The 21,332-nt window shown below is 41.9% G+C and overlaps 1 protein-coding gene across 1 annotated transcript in view; it reads left to right on the top strand.

Annotated features, from left to right (window-relative positions):
* Window positions 1-4,980, top strand: part of LOC133114199 (uncharacterized) — a 67,217-nt gene extending 62,237 nt beyond the window's left edge. Inside the window, exons 96-99 of the mRNA XM_061223367.1 lie at window positions 364-497; window positions 689-783; window positions 891-1,173; window positions 4,181-4,980. Of these exons, the coding sequence (XP_061079351.1) occupies window positions 364-497; window positions 689-783; window positions 891-1,173; window positions 4,181-4,266 (598 nt within the window). The 3' untranslated portion in view covers window positions 4,267-4,980. The remainder of the gene's footprint in view (window positions 1-363; window positions 498-688; window positions 784-890; window positions 1,174-4,180) is intronic.
* Window positions 4,981-21,332: the final 16,352 nt, after the last annotated feature.

Consider the following 21,332-nt stretch of genomic DNA (forward strand, 5'->3'; position numbering starts at 1 on the left):
CTTTAGAAGAGCACAAAATAAGTATATTGCCTCTTTAATATGCAAAATTGCCAATACACTTTACAATGCAGTACTCTGAGATTGTTTAAGATCCAAACCTCTCAAAGAATTCACAATCTGCCCAGTGATGAGCACATGTTGTTTGACATACAGTAGGCATTATACATGGCTGTAGCAGTTGTCAGAGATCTGTGTCGATACCTTGATGGAGAGCAGGCTGATGTTAGTGTTAGGGCTGATCAATTAAATCTCTTGTCTTTTGAGGCTGTCCTCAAATGCAAATATTTCACTTAAAACATAGTTTTAGTTTTTTAGTGATTAATAAAGCATTGCTTACACTAGCTTCTTTTTTTACATTTGCAGAAATGCCAACGCCTTGACTATTTCAGCTTGTCCTGTGGAGTTCAAGGATGAAATGTTCCTCATAGCTGAACAGGCCTTTAATGAATCTGATCCCATATCACTGATGACTTACCAGCTCATTCAGTCTTACCTAGGTGAGTGTCATGGTCAACAACCTGTAGCTCGCTGGCCATTTTCATTTGCATGCTATAACACTATTTTCATTCCTCTCATACAGGTTGAACAAACAGTTGTCCACCGAGGTGGTAGCATTGCTTGGTTGTTAATGACTGGCTTGTAGCCATCTAGTTCTAATTTCCTTTGTGTTCCATTTGTGTCTGTTCAGGAGGCGCCCCCAAAGATTACATATTAAGACTGTCAAGAGCCAATGTTAGCATGGACTTAGAAACCTTTAGAAACCTGAACTCAAGCGTACTCTCGGTAAGTGGCGAAATGTGATGCGACACACAGTAGACAAACCCTAGAACATGGTATTCTCATAGACCAATATGACCCTTAATTAACATTAATCCTTCTTCCACTTTAAGGATCTCAATGTGACGGAGGTGAGTCAGCTACTGGGTGTCAACGTGGATGACCTGAAGACCTTCGAGAATGTGACTGTCATACTGGGCTGGATCCAGAGACAGCCTCAGTCCGATCTGGACAGTTTGGGCATCGGCCTGAGAGGAGGACGAGAGACCGTTATGACGGCAGCGACGACACCAGCGGCAGCAGCGTCAGTTGGAGCAGCATCAAACACAACAAGCCCAGCAAACACAGCTTCAGTAAACACATCTTCAGGAAACACATCTTCAGCTACAACATCTGGTAAGATGTCTGCACCAATGACATTCAATAAGAGTGAGCTAAATACTGCTCATATGATAATAATTTTTCTTTTCATACCGGCATAAAATGTGCTGTAAGTCAACACATTTTTCAACTAGCTGGATAACGCATCTGCCAAACTGCATAATCATAGTAACTGTAATTATAATCATAAGACTGGTGTCTCAATGTTAACCGACTTTCAAAATGTAATATTTTTTGTATATTGAGTTCAGCAAGAGATTAAAAGCTGGCCGTAATATCCTTGATTCCTACAAGGACAGTGGAGACCTGCCCAAAAGCCTGATTGTATTTTCTCCAGAGCTAATATACTACTAGGGTTAATACTGAATAAAAAACTAATATAGTCAAGCTGGGAAACAAAAACAAAGACCTCCTTCCATTATTTTGCATAAAAAGCCGAAATACAAACAACATTATTATGACTAAATTATGCCACCCAGCATTCTTTTCTTCAGAATATTTCAAAATTCACAGATGAAGTCATAGCTGCCCAGAATGGAATATAATTTGTTTAATTAACTGAAGATGCTAACAAACTATGGGAACATTTTCCATTTGTTTCTAACATGATTGTCTTGTTGGGTAACTTCAAGTCCCCCTTGCAAAATTAATTTCGATCTTAATGGCGTATTGCTGGTTTAAATAAAAGAAAATGCTTAATGCCGATGTAACAAGAATCCAGAGAGAAGTAAAATTCAGGTTATTTGTTATTGTTTTAGCAAACAGGGCCGCGTTTCCCGATAACGCTGTCTCTTAGCGCTTTTACGAAGACTCTCTAAGGTATACCTTAGCAAAGTTGTTTACTTTTCTACGCGTGTTCCCCCCCAAGCTATCTCTTAGGCAGTTGCTAAAGGGACTTCTACGTGCAACGTTACTAGGCCCATTGATGGCTCAAAGATTGATTATTCACTCCATGCAGCAACTGCTTGACTGCGTTATGAGAGAAAAGTGTTTTTATGAATAAAACATTGCAGGAATACTTTAAAATATTGCATTTATCACAACCGTATATTTCGTTTTCGGCAAATTATATATATAATATAGTTATAGTTATATATATATATAGTTTGTGATATCAGATTGTAGTTTCACAACTCGTCCCGCTACGCCACCTAGCAATACGCCTTCTTTGGCATGTTATGTTTTATTGACATTATTTTAATGTCTTTGTCATGGTCCCTTAAATGACTTTGCAATCAGGGTTGAATTGCCAGAAGCACCATCACATTACTGGTGTAATAGACCATTTTCTCTGATCAGATGACGTTTTCAATAAAAGCACACCAACATGAAAACAACATAAGCTATGAAAAAAAAAAAAAAAGAAGAAGCGGCCCCACAGCTTCACAGCAAACGAAATCGAGATATTGTTAGAGGATGTGGCGCTGAATAAAGAAACATTATTTTCCAGTTTTAGGACTACGGTGTCCAACAAAGCAAAGAAAGAACTATGGTTAAACATCGCTCCAGCCCACAGAGAGAGTGGAAAATCGTCAGTTTATAAATACCATTTAAAAGGCAATTAGGCAACATGTTCAATAAAGTGCAACATGCATCCTTCGTACAGAAGGTATACTTAGCGAAGAACGTTTTGGGAAACATGCTGAAATGTTAAGGCAGAGCTTGAGGGATAACTTTGGAACAACGTAGCGTTAATAAGGCTACAGGAAACGCAGCCCAGAATAGCACATTGGTAGTTACGGTTGTATGAGAACAATGGTGAGAATTGTGTGTGTGTGGATTGTAGCTATGCATTTGTGAATTACACACAAACCCCACATGGGAGAGGAAAATCTAAAAGATTAAGGAAATTCACAAACTCTCATCACTGACTGCACGCATGTCACTTGATCCTCAAAGATTCAATGCTTCACCAACCAATTTTACATTTGAGAATGGATCACCAAAATACACATGGAAATTTGAAACATTCTGCTTTTCATTTACAAAGCATGAGGTATTTCTGCAGAAGGGAAAATGTAATGTAATTTACTGCAAATATACTTTGCCAATACTTATTTATGCACTTGTACAAATCAGTGCAAATTCCTTTACAAGACACAAATTGAGAAATAAATGTTGTAAAACTCATTTTTGATGTGTCTCTTTGGCATGGATTATGATGCATGAATGTTTCAATAATATTGGCACACATCTCTCTCCATACATCACACATGGTCGCATTGCATTATTAATCTTCTGATCAGATTGTATAAATACAGCCACTGTCACACACATCCAATCCAGAATTTTAGTCCGGATCAGATTTGTGCATATATGCTGTAGCTGCTGTGTATTTGTTTCTTGCCAAAATTGTCGATCCATTCACCTCCTGGGTCCTCTACAGAAACTGTAATATCATTGTGCAGTACACTGCTGTGGCTATGTCTAAATATTTTGTAAATCCCAGGATGATATACTGTACTTATTTCTGGGGTTTTGTTCAGTTTATTCGTGAGTAAATGTTTCTGGAAGAAACATAGCAATATTGTTCTCATAAATATAACACCCAGTTTTGCTGAAGTTTCCCTTCAACAACATATGAGGAGGATGGACTGTCTCATGACACTTGCAGAGTATGGTTGGAAAAACAATAATATGGAGGATATTTTTTCACATACTCCCCGTCACGTATAAACACATATGCACAGTAGGGGCTTATCCGATATACCCCTACAGCACTAAGCAGTATGCGGTGTGCTTAGGAGACAAGACATACTTTGACACCGTAGTTAGGAGGATGATTCAGACGCCCATGTTTTGATGCTACATACTTTAAACATGGGAGCCCTGATTATGTGAGAATTTTCTCCCTTTTGACAGGCTCAATGATTTATTTCCTTAAAAACTTTTTGGCAAATGTCGGTGTAGAACCACCCATGTGAAAATTGTAATCAGACATTGGTATGAGCATAACTATGCAGGACAATCTACTGTAAAATGAGTATTTCTTGTAATGCTTTTTTTTGTTTGTTTGTTTCAGGTCATGGCGGAACAGGCACACCTTCTGCTCACCAACTGTCACTGTTCGTTGGCTTGACATTTGCTGTATTGCAACTGTTGAAGTAATTTAAGAAGGAAAAGACTCATCTCAATGAGTCTAGTTCGTTTCCATCCAATTTAGTCTATTTTAAATGTTTGGTTTAGGTGGTGAGGCCGGCGGGTTTTTGTGATGATAAATGAGTGCAATGTATTTTAGCTCTCAAAAACATGTCAGCTCAAAATTTTATCATATGGGTATTTTAATATTAAGATGATTGATTGGGATCTAGTGTAACCACAAATATATATTTTTATATTGATTTGTATTCATATTCATTATCATGTAGAATGTGGGGATTGGGGATGCTCAATGCACTATGTAATCACTTTATTATAATACAGTGAATACTTCCATCATGAACGTTTACTTCTCAGGGAGAGACTGGTATATAACAGTTATTTAACTATAATGCCATCTATATACCATATCAGTCACTACAATGATTTTTATACCGTGTAGTCATTTGGGGCATTTAAAGAAGACATTCATTAGATTTGTTAGCCTAATCTTCTGGTGCATTTTTGTATCAGTACATTAAGGTATGAGATTTGTTCATTTTATATTTTATGTGAGAAAACAAAGCTTTCATATTCTGAAGCTTGCCATACAGAAAGCATACACAGTTGGATTTGTTAAAGACATCTTTTAACAGTTTTAATTGGGACACAAACACATGATCAATGACACACTTATAATATATAATTACTACTACAAAATAAACATTGTCTTGAAAGAAAGAACTGCACATGGCCTTGGTGATTTGTCCCGTTTTGAGCCTCGTCTGCTACATTACATTACATTACATTATTGGTATTTGGCAGACGCTCTTATCCAGAGCGACGTACAGTTGATTAGACTAAGCAGGAGACAATCCTCCCCTGGAGCAATGCAGGGTTAAGGGCCTTGCTCAAGGGCCCAACAGCTGTGCGGATGTTATTGTGGCTACACTGGGATTAGAACCACCGACCTTGTGTCTCCCAGTCATTTACCTTAACCACTACGCTACAGGCTGCCCCTACCTCCAGAGCGCTACGATGGCGAACCCTGCTACTGCGCCTCGTTCCTGTCCCAGTGTTCGCTCATCTTCAAATTCCAGCCGGCTACCTTCCCCACCGAACGTTCCAGGGTGGCATGCGTCATCACTCCCCTGTCTAGCAGAGTCCGTGAGTGGGGAACTGCCTTCTGGCACTCTGGTGCCCATGAGTGCTACAGCTTGGCCCTCTTCGGCTCCCCCATAAAGACGGTGTTCATCCAAGCAGTTTCAGGACCTGCCGCCTCACGTGAACTGTTCTGCATCTGCCAGGGTTCATGTTCTGTCTCGGGCTATTCCTTAGAGTTCCGGACCCTGGTGGCATCATGCAACGCCCAAACAGACACCGGATTTAGTAAAATAATGTATTAAACAAAAGGTGTGTGTGTGTGTGTGTACGTAGTTGCACCAGTAACACTCGTCTCTGGACCAAGAGAGGGGAGGACACATTAGTGGTTATTAGTGGAGTTTGGAAGAGTTAGCTGTGATCAGGAGTAAAACACGTGTGATTAATTCTACAGGTTACATTCGTGATAACGGTGAACCGATTCACATAAATAAGCTACACAACTAACAGAGCATACTCACATAATAAAGTGAACTAATGTTACAAACAGAAAACACATACATTCACAGCAGCCGAACCACAATGAAGACTAAACTAAACAGTAGCTAATGCCTTGGATGTTTGTTCAGTCTAACCGAGTTGTAAATGAGGAATTTCCGTAGAGAGCTGTGTACCTGTTGGTGTCCTTCAGCCTTGGAAACGCAATGTCTGGTCTGGTCATCTGAAAGATGAGCGCTGGTGGCATTGGTCGCAGGCCGCAAGAGTTTGTTTAGCTGTTTGTAATACACGGGGTGTGTACCAAGTTCCAGGTTTTTTGGACATTTTCCCGTTGGCTGTCTAATGTACTGCGTATACTAGTTCACCGGGTTGAAAGTGTCCTAGACTTACTGTGAAGTAAGCTAAGTTTTGTGGTAGGATCTTCACCTCTGTCTGGGCAGGAAGCTGAGAGAGAGCGAGAACCTCTGTCCAAGCGGCCAGGAAGGTAAGAATGAATTAGGCAAGAGAAGAGGCCGGACATTGCAATTGTCCTAGCTCTTATACTCTGAAAGTTTATTGCTCCCGGCGTTACAGTATTGGCTAAACGGTAACTAGACGTCATGCCGGTGGTAAACACGTCACGGAAGTGTCCTGTGGAATCATGGGAAGAGTAGTTACTTGGTCCCTACACAAGTGTTCCCGGGAACCTGACTGGAGAGGAACCTGAGAGCAAGACATTCCCCTCCGCTCCCCCTGCCACAAGCTAGACCCCAGATTAATTGGCCCGTTCACTATCACCCACGTCCTTACCCCGTCTGCTGTCACACTTTGCCTCCCACCTCCCCTACGCCACATCCATCCGCTGTTTCATGTTTCACACGTAGGGGGGAGGTAAAGTGGGACTCAGGAAGGGCTACCATTTGTAAGGAACCTGAGAGCTGGGGCTCATGATACGCTTCAAAGGACCAGAGGACAATACTGTTCAGACTTCCTTTGGGGGGTTTCAGGCCATCTGCTTCAAAGGTGATAAGGGGAAGATGGACTGTGGTTGTATGTGTGGTTTAAGGGCATTTGGGTCAGAGGGGTCATTCCCAAGCCATGGGAAAAGAATGTCCTCCAGAACATTTGTGCCCGGTCTCGTGACCCAACACCTGGTCACTTCCTAGGGGAAAGACTCCGGACAATACCACAGTGCCCTCATTTGGGCACCGCTGTCATTACATCAGTTACTGCTCTCCTGGATTAAAGCTTCAAAGCTGCTGTTGAGATAGTGAATAGACCCGGTAAAACCTTGAGAACATTGCCTGTGTAATACTTATATTATTGCATTATGTCTTATGTAGTAGGAACAGGAATTGCATATAAAATGGATAATCAGGAGAGAAGTTTCATGATAACTGCAACATAATACGACATAAGGATAATCTGTTTGGTATGGATGTGATCTGGTAAAATCAAGGAATGGGATGAGATACATTTCATACCAAATGGAGTTTAATAAACCGTTGTTTCAGGAACTCAAGGAAAAACTGTAACAGTGGAATGTCCTCTCTGGTAATCATCCCATTTTCTCTTTTACCCTACTTAACAACCCCCAAGGGAGGGGGTTTAAATTTCAGAATTGACCACCCCTCCAGGGTAATTTATGGTACAGCCGCCTGGTTCAAATGCATGATTTGGCATCAAAGTAAGGGATACAAGCCTATCAGGGAAGATCGCATTCGACTTTCCACACTGTGCACATTCTGTATCTGTGTGTAGCCAAAGCAAGCGAGGTAAGATTATTTACTCTGTATTTCAATTTTTAATTTGTGTTTTTTGAAAATTGACTGTTATATTCTAAGCTAATAACCTACCTGCCTGCGAATATATTATTTTATTTGTAACTTGCGTGATCTCCGTGACTCTAATTCATCTTGTACCTTTTCAGCCTAAATTATGACTGAATACTCAGGGGGACAATATTGACCAAAGACCAACTGATCAGTGGCTTGGTACTCTAGCGGAGTTTCCAAGCTGGGAAAGGCAGCCAAGCTCGGCCTGTAAAAAGGATTGGTGGCACATGGTTCTTGTAATTTCATGCGAAGAGAACCCATGGACATTTCTACATCGGTTTGTGTCAAGTTAGCTTTAAGGAGCCCTCTAAATGCACGCCGACCTGGGCTCGCAACTATCTATGCAAAATATAATGCATGTATTGCATTGGCTAGACCCCCAGCCTCTACTGAACTGAGATTCAGCAATAATGCTAAACCCAGGAGCATATATTGAGTAATGGTGCCGCCGGTAAGAGTGGAGTGCAACTCCCGAGGTTCGCGAATGATTAAAACCAAATTTCGAAATTCTAGTTTCAAATGGAGTCAGATAAACGAGTAAAATTATAGTAACTGCTAAGCTTACAACATGGCCCCGTTTGTGGGAAATGGAGCAGCGCAATCCATATTTGACTCGTGGCAACGGACCCAGTATATTCTTAAATGTAATTGTGCTCTTCTACGCACAGGTGAAACCCTATGTCACCTACACACTTATCCCAACCATACTCTCCAGCATTTATTTCTGAGTTCTGTTAGGACACGTTTTGTCCTAGACTTTCGCCTCTTGATTTATCCTTCTGTACTGATTCAACCCATAGTTTTTCGACCTGGTTTGGCTTCTCGTCTTTTGTTTCTGGATTCTGCTTTTGTTTGGACTGCCTGTGTGTTACTGACTCTTTGCCTGTGACTTCGACTTCATTTTGGATTATCCCTGATATATTGGTTTGCTGGTGTTCCGACCCACTGCCTTGTTTACGAACTGCCTGATCTCTGTTGCTTCTGTTTACTGGTTATTGACCATCATCTGTATACTCTACTGCAAAGAACATAAAGACTTGAGAACTAACACTTGTGGTCTTGCAACCGGGTTATTGTTCTTGACCCTGACACAACTGAAGTCTCAAATCAGTCAGGAGGGCAATGTATCGGAGTGGAACCCAACGACTTCAGGACTACCATTTCTCAGGAAACAATTAAGCCATACCCTGAACTGAGGGAAAATTCCAGAAATTAAGGGTAAAATACCAAACATAGCCACCAAGCAAGAACGCCCTGATGCGCAGAAAAAAAGGTGTGATGAGGACTACAGAACAGAGGCTCACCTCCCAGGCCAGCTATGAGTTCAACAAGGTTTGGACCTTTGTAATGTTTTCGCTCTCAGGCTGACATTACAAAAGTGTTTTGACATTATTATAGATCTCCCTGCATGCATCTGTTAGGCAAATGTTAGAGCATAGCCTAGGCAGAAGTCAACAATTTCTCTGTCGGTCCTATGGTCGTATTGATCAAATAAGACTTATTTCAGCTAATTTCAACTTATTCCTCAGTGATAAGCGACTGTGTTTGTCACTTTTTCACTCATTTTGTATCAGCTAAACGTTAGCTAATTAGCTACCCAGCAAACATGCCCCATTGTGGGCCCGCAGCATGCCCCTGTGTGGGCCCCAGTGTGGGCCCCACTGGGGCAAACTGTGGGCCCCTGTTCCCCAAAGTATGGGTCCCACTTGGGCCCATTGTGGGCCCGCAGCATGCCCCTGTGGGCCCAGGGCTGAGTGTGGGCCCCACTGGGGCCCATTGTGGGCCCGCAACATGCCCCTGTGTGGGCCCCACTGGGGCAAACTGTGGGCCCGTGTTCCCCAAAGTGTGGGCCCCACTTGGGCCCATTGTGGGCCCGCAGCATGCCCCTGTGGGCCCCACTGGGGCCCATTGTGGGCCCGCAGTATGCCCAGTATGCCCACAAGTACACTGTGGGCATACTGGGGGAATACTGTGGGCCCACATGGGCAGTTCTCCAGTGTCCCTGCGGGCATGCTCTGTGGGTTCTTAACAAATAACAAAATTAGTTTGGGCCTATTTCGTACCTGCAGTATAAACCCACAACATTACTATTAATGCATATGCAGAATAATTGCACTTGTTGAAAGTAGCAGTAATAAACTAAGATCATATGTTTTGAATACTGTAGGTGACAGGGGGATTATTAGCCCCAGAAGAAGGCACAGACAACTCTGGTCAGACAGTAGGTTGTCCACAGTAAACCCTCATGGTGGCCCCAAGGGGCAAAACTGCTGCGGGCCCCACACAGGCTAACCCACAGGGGCCCCATGTGGGATTAGTGTGGGTAAACCCACAGTGGGCCTGCCCACAGAAAACCCACATGGGGCCCACGTGGGATTAGTGTGGGTTTGCCCTGCCCACACTGCCCCACAGTAAACCCACACTTACCCACAGTGGGCCCGCACGGGCATGTTTGCTGGGTAGCATCAACTGATGTAATCGAATGTTAGCTAGCTAGTTAGCTAGGCTTGCTACCTAACACTCACTGTTATCAAACATTAATATAATACTGCATTGTATGGTTTCAAAAAAAGTGAAAGAGTGCGTAGCTCTGACGCCAAGCAACAGTGAAGCAACTGTCAAACGTCTCTGAAACAGCTAGCTAGCTTGTAACATTACTTCCACCGGAATGTGGTTTATGATTATGATTGCTTATTAACTATCTCAGACACTAAACACTTTAATTGATGTGAATAGAACCGATAATTATACAGAAAATTTGTAATAACTGCACAATGTCCCTGTGTTCAGAAGACTGCATTAGCTCAGAATGGTTCGAAAACCGCCGTATTAGCCCACAAGGTTCAATTGGTCTGAGAAAAAAAAACACCAAAAAAACCAAACACAATTAGAAAATATTGCTGGGATTCTTTAGTTAACAGTATTTATATTCATAAGTTAACACTTTGACTTTACCCAATGAAAAGAACTGAATAGAGTGGTCAAAATAAAATTAACATGCAGCCACCACAAGCATCACATTTGATTATCGCAACATGAGCACATGAATGCAACAGTGCATTGACATATTAAACCTCTTTATACTTAACCAAGTGCACGTATGTTTGTAACATACAATGGATGTGTTACGATCGCTCGTAAATCGTAACATGAAGGACACACACCAGTTTAAGGAATAACAAAATAATAGAATTTAATAAGACAAAAGATAACAAAATATACAAAAATTAGTAATGAGGTGTGTAGAGCTATGTGTCATGTATTTAATGCAGGTACATAAATTGATTGTGACTGGATACGTGTAAATGTTAGCCAGTCAAACAAAAAGGCTTGTCAGCATGGGAGGAAGCAAGCCCCAACTGCAGGAATGGCAGATGTCTTAAGCCAAAGCCTGCGGCCACAGGTGCACCTCATTAAGCTGATGACCCTCTTGTTCCTCAGCCAGCCACTTGAAAGACAAAAAACCAGAAACGGATACGAGCGGGCCGTCACAGATGAAAAAGGAAGCTGTTTATGAGCATTTAAATGGCATTGAAATGGATGAAAAAGGAAGTTGTTTACGAGCATTTGCGGTGCATATACTGCATCATATCCAATATGTACATGTACATTGGAATTATTGGTCCTTGCTCCTCTCCACAGTGGCTTATCAGTTTGTAAGTTCCCGACTAAACAAAATATAAATATGAATTCATCAGATTAACCTAAACCTAAAAATAAAGCCTATACGAATATGAATATAATACAGACAATTGTAAATGTGCAAAGTTATTGTAAGTGTGTAGGTCAAGAGTAAACGGTCACAGATGCAGTTGAGGGGGGGTTAATCAAAATCAAAAGTCACAATTTGAATCGAAAGTCGCAATTTCTGTGGAGAATCACACTCAAAGTAGCCTACACTCAAGCGTGAACATATGTAGGCTACACGCAGACACACTAGTGTGCTGTCTATCACACATGCACGCACACATTCACATGCCATGACACCATCATCATCATCATCATACACTTAACATGGGGGGCTGTGTATGTCTTTCCGTATGTGCGTGTGCATGGCGTGAGGGGTAATGCCACGCTATGGAACTCTTCTGTAGGTCCTTTATTCCAACTGCCACCAGCCTGTTCAATGCATCCCCTGACTGTCTGGACACCATGGACCTGAGCCAGCTTGGAGGGAGCTAAGACAGTTTGTTTTGGTGCCCAGACGTTTATTGAACAGGACAGTTAACATCTTACAGTCCACCTTATCATTGTTCATTGACATGGCACATTCCTGATTTGTTCTTGACCAGCACGTACAACTTGAGATTGTAGACTTTGTGGATTATCTTTTTGTATCTGTCATGTCTGTATACGCTGTACCTACTGTAATTAGTTTCATTAACATGGCATACTCCTGATTTGACACAGTACAGCTTGAGTGTAGACTTTGTGGAATGTTTGTATTGCTGACTCGGTGTACCTAACTGCAATACCTGAATGTGCCTTTTTTTGCTAGATTGTAGAATTCAATGTTGATTAATCTTGCGTACTATGTGTACCTACTGTAAGTAGGCCCTGATTGTGCCTTTTTGTTACATGTACTGCATTGTATTGCTGCAACAGAAGAATTTGCCCTCGGGGATGAATAAAGTACCTATCTATCTATCTAATAGACAGATTATCTGTCGGAACTCGGTATTCCCAATTTCCGACTAGGACTACGACTCTCTGTAGGAGTGGAGAAGCTAATCTAATAAGTACTGACTGCTCTGAGATGTGTTGAGAATAGAGGCCCAGATAAACACATTCAACCCACTTACATCTTTTTGAAGTTAGAAAACAGGAATTGGCATGGTACCTCCCGTATTAGTAAATAATACAACACACAATGACAAAGATTGGATTTAATGATACAAAAATACTGAACATAAACATTTCCCTAATGAAGGACAGCAGACACCCGGATTTCCCTTTTGTCCATAATTTCACACATAAAAAGCTCCATGTCCTCCTTCTGATTGACAAATGGGGACCTCACTTCGTCCTCATCCTCATCCTCATGACCTCCTAAGAAGTTGTTCATGAAAATGTCATATGTGGTCAGGGCCAGCAGAGCATCCACCTCCTCCATGTCCAGTATCCTGGGTCGGAGGACGTGCCCCTGGCAGAGGTGGCTGTTGTGGCCCAGCCACTCATAGGCCTGATGAATGGCCTTCATCACTGGTGCATCCTTTTTGAGAAATAAAATATAATTGAAATCCCCCCATGCTTCTCTTGTCCTTGTCATTGACTTGGAGTCAATCAGCCATACATACAATATGCTATGACTGGCAGGCAGGAACCCTTCTTGAAGTAAACAATCCTGGAGTGTGTTTCATAAAGCTGGCCAACTGAATAAAACCCAGAACTCTTTCAAATCTGGAACATGGAGAGAGCTGTTCTGGATTTTATTCAGTACAGAAGCCAGGCTTACTCAGTTAGCCAGCTTTGTGGAACAGCCCCCTGATTGTAGAGGCCTAACAGAAACCAGATATTTCATAGTGAACTACTACATAATGCAAGTGAATAGGTAAACAAATATATTGAATTAGTCATACGCTCTCAATACATACATGAAGTGTTTGTGGCCTGTCTTCTGCCGTGGTCCTGGTCGGAGGCTGGTCCACTCCCTCCAGGGCTCCAGGGTGGACAGTGGTCCTGGTCCTTTTTGGAGACTGGTCATGTTCCTGTAATGTAAGAGAGCAACAAGAGAGATGATGACTGAAAAATATATTTATTTATTTAACAATGCTCTTTTCAACATTAGTTAATAAAGTGTTTGAAGCGCCTGAATGCATTAGTTATTAATGGTTCTGATTTTACCGGTGGTTAAATTGTATTTCAATCTGACCTGGACGACTTCTGAAAATTGCCGTTTCAGGAGTCTTGGGAGCCTGAACACAGGAGGCAGGTCACCTCCCAGTAGTGCTTTGGACTGCTCCGTCCAGTGGGCAAAAACCTTGCCATGCCTTGAAAAGATGAAAACATGAAATCTGAAAAGCCAATTAGACCCTATTCTAGTTCAATTTGCCCCCTCATACTGTAGAGCTAAGCCGTTCCCACACACAGTAGCTACACAGTCGGCCCCCTACCCCTGCCCCAAGTAATCATTGCCCCCAGTTTGCAACTATTTTCAACACAATTACCCACCCGTCCCCTAATCAAAATAGTTTAGTAAGCTCTTTTAGGCAAATTAATCATACCGGTCCAGTGCAAAATTCTCCATTAGCAACATGCACCACCACTTTCTGATAGAGGTCATGTCATTCTAAAAGAAAAGGATAACAGTAGTTCAAATTAATAATTTCACATCTTAAAACAATTATTTAAAAAGATGTTGAAATAACACAAAAAAACTCACGACTGTGTAGTCAAATGGAGAACTTAATGTGATGTACAAAACCGCCTGCAACACATACAACACGTTATTGAAATCATTTCTATTAATGGGTATCAAACAGAAATGATATAAATGTAAATGATATGTCTCACCATTAGCATGAATATCCCGCAGTCGATCCCAAAAGTTTGTCTTGGAAACCCCTGAAAAAATAGAAGTGGAATGGTAACTGTCAACTATCAATTGTGTCCATGAGTGTCAAGCATTCATTCTGTTCACTAAAAGTTATTGTCTTTGGTTCATCCCGTTCATCCCAGTAAACTGCCTTATTAACGTTCCCAGTTGTTGGTGTTGTCTTTTGAACTCGTGAACTAGCCTACATTGTTATTCCCAAACTAGTCTAGTTTTATTACATTTACATTTGTAATTAGTAAAAATTTGTGACAACGTGGCCGATAAGGGAACCCCTTCCACTAAAGTAGGTCTCGCTGGCCAGCCTCTTAAATTCACTTAGCTAGCATCCAAATCCAAGCAGTTACCGCAGTCTGACAAGATAAACATTTTTTTTAAAAGAACTAATGTTCACAATGTTCACGAGTTGGGTTTACCGTTGAAAGTTAGCATTACTTACTGCAACACTTCTTCTTCTTCTTCTTCTTCTTTTGGTTTTATGGCAGATTGCAATCTTAGACCTTACTGCGACACTTCATCAGGCTATCTTCTTCTGCTTTCGATCGTTCATGCGCAGTTCACCTGCCAACATTTCCACGCCCCTGGAGGTTACCGCCCCTGGAGGTCACCACCCCTGGAGGTGGAGGTGGCTCTGCATCGAGCAGCTACTCATTTTAACACGCAAACCAGTAATTCAATCAAGTTATCAGAGAAAACAAAGTTTCCTTTCTGAACTTTGTTACAAAAGTCGAATAGATTTTCCATGGAAAAAAAATCCAGCTGAAATAAAGATGTCTCTATACCTTTTTTCCTTTCTTTTACTCACGATTTGATGTCCTAGGTTGAAGCACAACTTTCCCGTTCATCTTCTCTCCCGGTGTGATGCCCTTTCAGTTTACGCCGGAGGATTGCAGAAATAATGTCGCTACACACGTTTGCTAAAACAAGCACTATCTAAATTGGGAAAATAAAACCGAATGTTCATGAAATGAAGCAACCACACTAGCTGGCCGTTAAGTCATACTTGAGGAAAGTGTTCAAGCAGGCCGAAGCTGGTAGCACTTTTAAATTACACTCAGTCCAGTCAACGGTGCCAGTTCTTTCTGGAGAGTATGGAAAGGTCTCTTCCACCTTTTCTAAGGGATGCTGCTATTACAATTTACAAGTGGAAAAAAACAAATACAATGCCAGGGAGTAGCTTTCCGCCAAACAACCTGGGAGCTTGTGGTGGCACATCTGCCTTGTTTCAATGACACACGAACTGAGTGCTCCTCCTTCCAGTGTATCAATACTAGTACGAAACCTAATGCATATCCCCCAACCACAATTAAGCATTTTCATTATATGGAGCCAAAAGTAACATTCCCTTTACTAGTATGATACTTGTGTACACATATGCATATGTATATGTATAGAGTAGACGAATGGTAGTCTTATATATTTGTTTCAGCCCGGGTACACTATGAACGCAGCTAAAACGGTCGCTTAGGGAAACTAGCATCTAGCTTGCCGTGGTGGTGTTTGTAGCATTTTTCGCTAGCTAGTAAATCCTGTTATGGTTAAGAATTTGTTTGATATTAATAATACTTAATTATTTAGAGCCAAACGTAACATTACCTTTACTTATGTGATACTCGTGCATGCATATTTAGCTATATCAAACAATAGCTGTATATGGCCTATTTACTTAACTTATACTACCATACAGTGCATCCGGAAAGTATTCACAGCGCTTCACTTTTTCCACATTTTGATATTTTACAGCCATATTCCAAAATTGATTAAATTCATTTTTTTCCTCCAAATTCTACACGCAATACCTCATAATGACAACGTGAAAAAAGGTTTTTTGAGATTTTTGCAAATTTATTAAAAATAAAAAACGAAGAAATCACATGTACATCAGTATTCATAGCCTTTGCCATGAAGCTCAAAATTGAGCTCAGGTGCATCCTGTTTCCACTGATCAACCTTGAGATGTTTCTACAGCTTAATTGGAGTCCACCTGTGGTAAATTCAGTTGATTGGATATGATTTGGAAAGGCACACACCTGTCTATATGAGGTCCCACAGTTGACAGTGCATGTCGGAGCACAAACCAAGCATGAAGTCCAAGGAATTGTCTGTAGACCTCCGAGACAGGATTGTGTCGAGGCACAAATCTGGGGAAGGCTACAGAAAAATGTCTGCTGCTTGAAGGTCCCAATGAGCACAGTGGCCTCCATCCGTAAATGAAAAAGTTAGGAACCACTAGGATTCTTCCTAGAGCTGACCGCCCGTCTAAACTGAGCTATCAGGGGAGAAGGGCCTTAGTCAGGGAGGTGACCAAGAACCTGATGGTCACTCTGTCAGAGCTCCAGCGTTCCTCTGTGGAGAGAGGAGAACCTTCCAGAAGGACAACCATCTCTGCAGCAATCCAACAATCAGGCCTGTATGGTAGAGTGGCCAGACGGAAGCCACTCCTTAGTAAAAGGCACATGGCAGCCCGCCTGGAGTTTGCCAAAAGGCACCTGAAGGACTCTCAGACCATGAGAAACAAAATTCTCTGGTCTGATGAGACAAAGATTGAACTCTTTGGCGTGAATGCCAGCCGTCATGTTTGGAGGAAACCAGGCACCGCTCATCACCTGGCCAATACCATCCCTACAGTGAAGCATGGTGGTGGCAGCATCATGCTGTGGGAATGTTTTTCAGTGGCAGGAACTGGGACACTAGTCAGGATTGAGGGAAAGATGAATGCAGCAATGTACAGAGACATCCTGGATGAAGACCTGCTCCAGAGCGCTCTTGACCTCAGACTGGGGCGACAGTTCATCTTTCAGCAGAACAACGACCCTAAGCACACAGCCAAGATATCAAAGGAGTGGCTTCAGGACAACTCTGTGAATGTCCTTGAGTGGCCCAGCCAGAGCCCAGATTTGAATCCGATTGAACATCTATAGAGATCTGAAAATGGCTGTGCACCGACACTCCCCATCCAACCTGATGGAGCTTGAGAGATGCTGCAAAGAGGAATGGGCAAAACTGCCCAAAGATAGGTGTGCCAAGCTTGTGGCATCATATTAAAAAAGACTTGAGGCTGTAATTGCTGCCAAAGGTGCATCAACAAAGTATTGAGCAAAGGCTGTGAATACTTATGTACATGTGATTTCTTAGTTTTTTATTTTGAATAAATTTGCAAAAATTTCAAAAAAACTTCTTCCATGTTGTCATTATGGGGTGTTGTGTGTAGAATTTTGAGGAAAAAAATGAATTTATTCCATTTTGGAATAAGGCTGTAACATAACAAAATGTGGGAAAAGTGAAGTGCTGTGAATACATTCCGGATGCACTGTAGCTGTGGTAGCGTTAGCTAGCGTTTGTAGCATATCGCTAGTTAGTGAAATCTGTTGAGGTTTTAAAGGTTTTCTTTCATGATATGTAATTATTTGGACATTAACTGTTGTTAAGTATGAGTGTTCCAGCCTAAGAAAACACAATCAACTGTTTATACACGATTTTGTACGAATAGCAGCAGCGCACATACGTTACTAGATATACCCATTGCACAGGACAATGCCTACAATCCTTTTTTCACTACAAATCTACAGTGGTGTGAAAAAGTGTTTGCCCCCTTCCTGATTTCTTATTTTTTTTGCATGTTTGTCACACTTAAATATTTCAGATCATCAAACAAATTTAAATATTAGTCAAAGACAACACAAGTAAACACAAAATGCAGTTTTTAAATTAAGGTTTTTATTATTAAGGGAGAAAAAAAATCCAAACCTACATGGCCCTGTGTGAAAAAGTGATTGCCCCCTAAACCTAAATAACTGGTTGGGCCACCCTTAGCAGCAACAACTGCAATCAAGCGTTTGCGATAACTTGCAATGAGTCTCTTACAGCGCTGTGGAGGAATTTTGGCCCACTCATCTTTGCAGAATTATTGTAATTCAGCCACATTGGAGGGTTTTCGAGCATGAAGCGCCTTTTTAAGGTCATGCCACAGCATCTCAATAGGATTCAGGTCAGGACTTTGCCAGGACTTTGCCACTCCAAAGTCTTCATTTTGTTTTTCTTCAGCCATTAAGTAGGCGACATGGCTCAGGCAGTAAGAGCACTCGTCTGGCAGTCGGAGGGTTGCCGGTTCAATCCCCCGCCCGGGTGGTGTCGAAGTGTCCCTGAGCAAGACACCTAACCCCCAAATGCTCCTGATGAGCTGGTCGGCGCCTTGCATGGCAGCCAATTGCCGTCGGTGTGTGAGTGTGTGTATGAATGGGTGAATGAGAAGCATCAATTGTACAGCGCTTTGGATAAAGGTGCTATATAAATGCCAACCATTTACCATTCAGAGGTGGACTTGCTGGTGTGTTTTGGATCATTGTCCTGCTGCAGAACCCAAGTTCGTTTCAGCTTGAGGTCACGAACAGATGGCCGGACATTCTCCTTCAGGATTTTTTGGTAGACAGCAGAATTCATGGTTCCATTTATCACAGCAAGTCTTCCAGGTCCTGAAGCAGCAAAACAGCCCCAGACCATCACACTACCACCACCATATTTTACTGTTGGTATGATGTTCTTTTTCTGAAATGCGGTGTTACTTTTACGCCAGATGTAATGGGACACACACCTTCCAAAAAGTTCAACTTTTGTCTCGTCAGACCACAGAGTATTTTCCCAAAAGTCTTGGGGAACATCAAGATGTTTTCTGGCAAAATTGAGATGAGCCTTAATGTTCTTTTTGCTAAGCTGTGGTTTTCGTCTTGGAACTCTGCCATGCAGGCCATTTTTGCCCAGTCTCTTTCTTATGGTGGAGTCATGAACACTGACCTTAACTGAGGCAAGTGAGGCCTGCAGTTCTTTGGATGTTGATGTGGGGTCTTTTGTGACCTATTGGATGAGTCGTCGCTGCGCTCTTGGGGTAATTTTGGTCGGCCAGCCACTCCTGGGAAGGTTCACCACTGTTCCATATTTTCGCCATTTCTGGATAATGGCTCTCACTGTGGTTCACTGGAGTCCCAAAGCTTTAGAAATGGCTTTATAACCTTTTCCAGACTGATAGATCTCAATTACTTTCTTTCTCATTTGTTCCTGAATTTCCTTAGATCTCGGCATGATGTCTAGCTTTTGAGGATCATTTGGTCCACTTCACTTTGTCAGGCAGGTCCTATTTAAGTGATTTCTTGATTGAGAACAGGTGTGGCAGTAATCAGGCTGGGGTGGGCTAGAGAAATTGAACTCAGGTTTGATAAACCACAGTTAAGTTATGTTTTAACAGGGGGGGCAATCACTTTTTCACACAGGGCCATGTAGGTTTGGATTTTTTTCCCTTAATAATAAAAACCTTCATTTAAAAACTGCATTTTGTGTTTACTTGTGTTGTCTTTGACTAATATTTAAATTTGTTTGATGATCTGAAATATTTAAGTGTGACAAACATGCAAAAAAAAAAGAAATCAGGCAAACACTTTTTCACACCACTGTATATATTACTTTGTCTCTCCTAATAGCCCTTGTTGAAGAACCAAGCTACAGGAAGGCTGCTCTTTCAGGTTTGCCTACCCGGAAATGTCAGAGGCCTAAAAAATTGCGGTAATGCACTAACTGCCGTAAACCAACAAAAAAAAAAAAGATTTTGTAAAGGGGATAGAATTTGTTGTGACAGCTGCAACCTGCCTTTTTTCACTACAAAAGGGTACAATAGGTAATTTTGGACTCCTGCCAGTCAAGAGAGGAATTGCAGCAACAAACACCCTCAAACCACAACATGCACTATTTTGGAAAGTTGACAGTGTCAAGCGCTACAGAGCCTGCTGTCTTTTCGTGGTATTCTCGTCAGAAAATGTTCACGGAACAGGTGACTTTATGAAATTGGCTTTAGTGTGCTGCACAACAATATATGTTTTGTCTTTTTGAAGTTTTCACTTTAACGAACCAACTATATTATGAGCAAGCAACTTAGTTGGCTATGGAACTAGCTGGTGTGGTGCCTCGGGGTGGATCCTGAGGTGCAGTGGGCAGGCCCAGACACAGGAGTCAGCAATTCGCCTTTCGCTAAGCCACACCCTAGAATGCAGACTGGCCAATCACAGTGCAGCCAAGAACAAGCTCCGACAGGGGTCCGACACTTTCATGACAGCGCTCCATTGACTCTAGTGCAGGTGTCTCAGATTTTCGTACTTTTCGACACTCGTTTTTGTGGACTATAAAATAGTTATGGTTAAACGTTCTGCCTGGGGCACTTGTAACACTGATACTCGTTTCCCAGAGAGGTTGGAGGGGGGTGTGCATTTTTTCCCCTTCCCCAAACCAAAATCAAACCCTGACAAGTGTCGCCTGTGGATAAAACTTTGTGGACGTTCTCACTCTCAGTTGAACCCCTCAAGGATCGACAGGCACACTTTTGTGTGTTCTATGTTTTGCCTTTAACCCTACAGTAAAGTTACACTATTCGGTATTCCGTTATTTCAGGCTATAAATTGGGTTCGCTAACCTAAAATATGAAGAATCAAAGGTGCTAGCAAGTAGCAAGCTGGCTTAGCGATAACTTATCACGTAAACACAGTCTGGATTCTATTTTTTGACAACATAAGACTAGCAGCTAGATGTGGACTTTGTAATTCATGATCCATCCAAACACCTAACGTTAATATGTTATAGACAAGCTATTGATAAGCCCAATTATGTGGCCGCAGAACCCTGAGGAGCTAACCAAAATAGCACCTTGTTAATTACAGCTAACGTTGCCTACTTATGGTTATGATACGCTAGCATACAAGGCTACTGGATGCAATGTATGTTACATGTGCTTCGTGCTTTTGCTTTGTAATAAAGACGATAATAGTGAATAGAGACCTACCCAGCTTTACATGAACAGTGTTGCTCCTTGATATCAGTGCCAGCCTCCGTCTCGATCAGCAGGTTATGTGGCAATTCACTTTTAGATTGGGATCTATAGGCTTTTGCCTCTATTTTGATCGCACTTATTATGTTCATTTTGTGTTACCTGGATGTCCTGTATGTAGCCTTCAAAGGCATACTGTAACCCTTTCTGTCTACTCCTATCTGAAACCACATTTGCTGCTTTGTAAAAGCACGACAGCAGTTCATCTGGAAGAGCTGTCCAACACGGCAAGTTTGTCGGACTTAGCAACAAGAACTAAGGGGGG

The sequence above is a fragment of the Conger conger genome, chromosome 16, assembly GCF_963514075.1.
Source record: "Conger conger chromosome 16, fConCon1.1, whole genome shotgun sequence".
Lineage (NCBI taxonomy): Eukaryota > Metazoa > Chordata > Actinopteri > Anguilliformes > Congridae > Conger > Conger conger.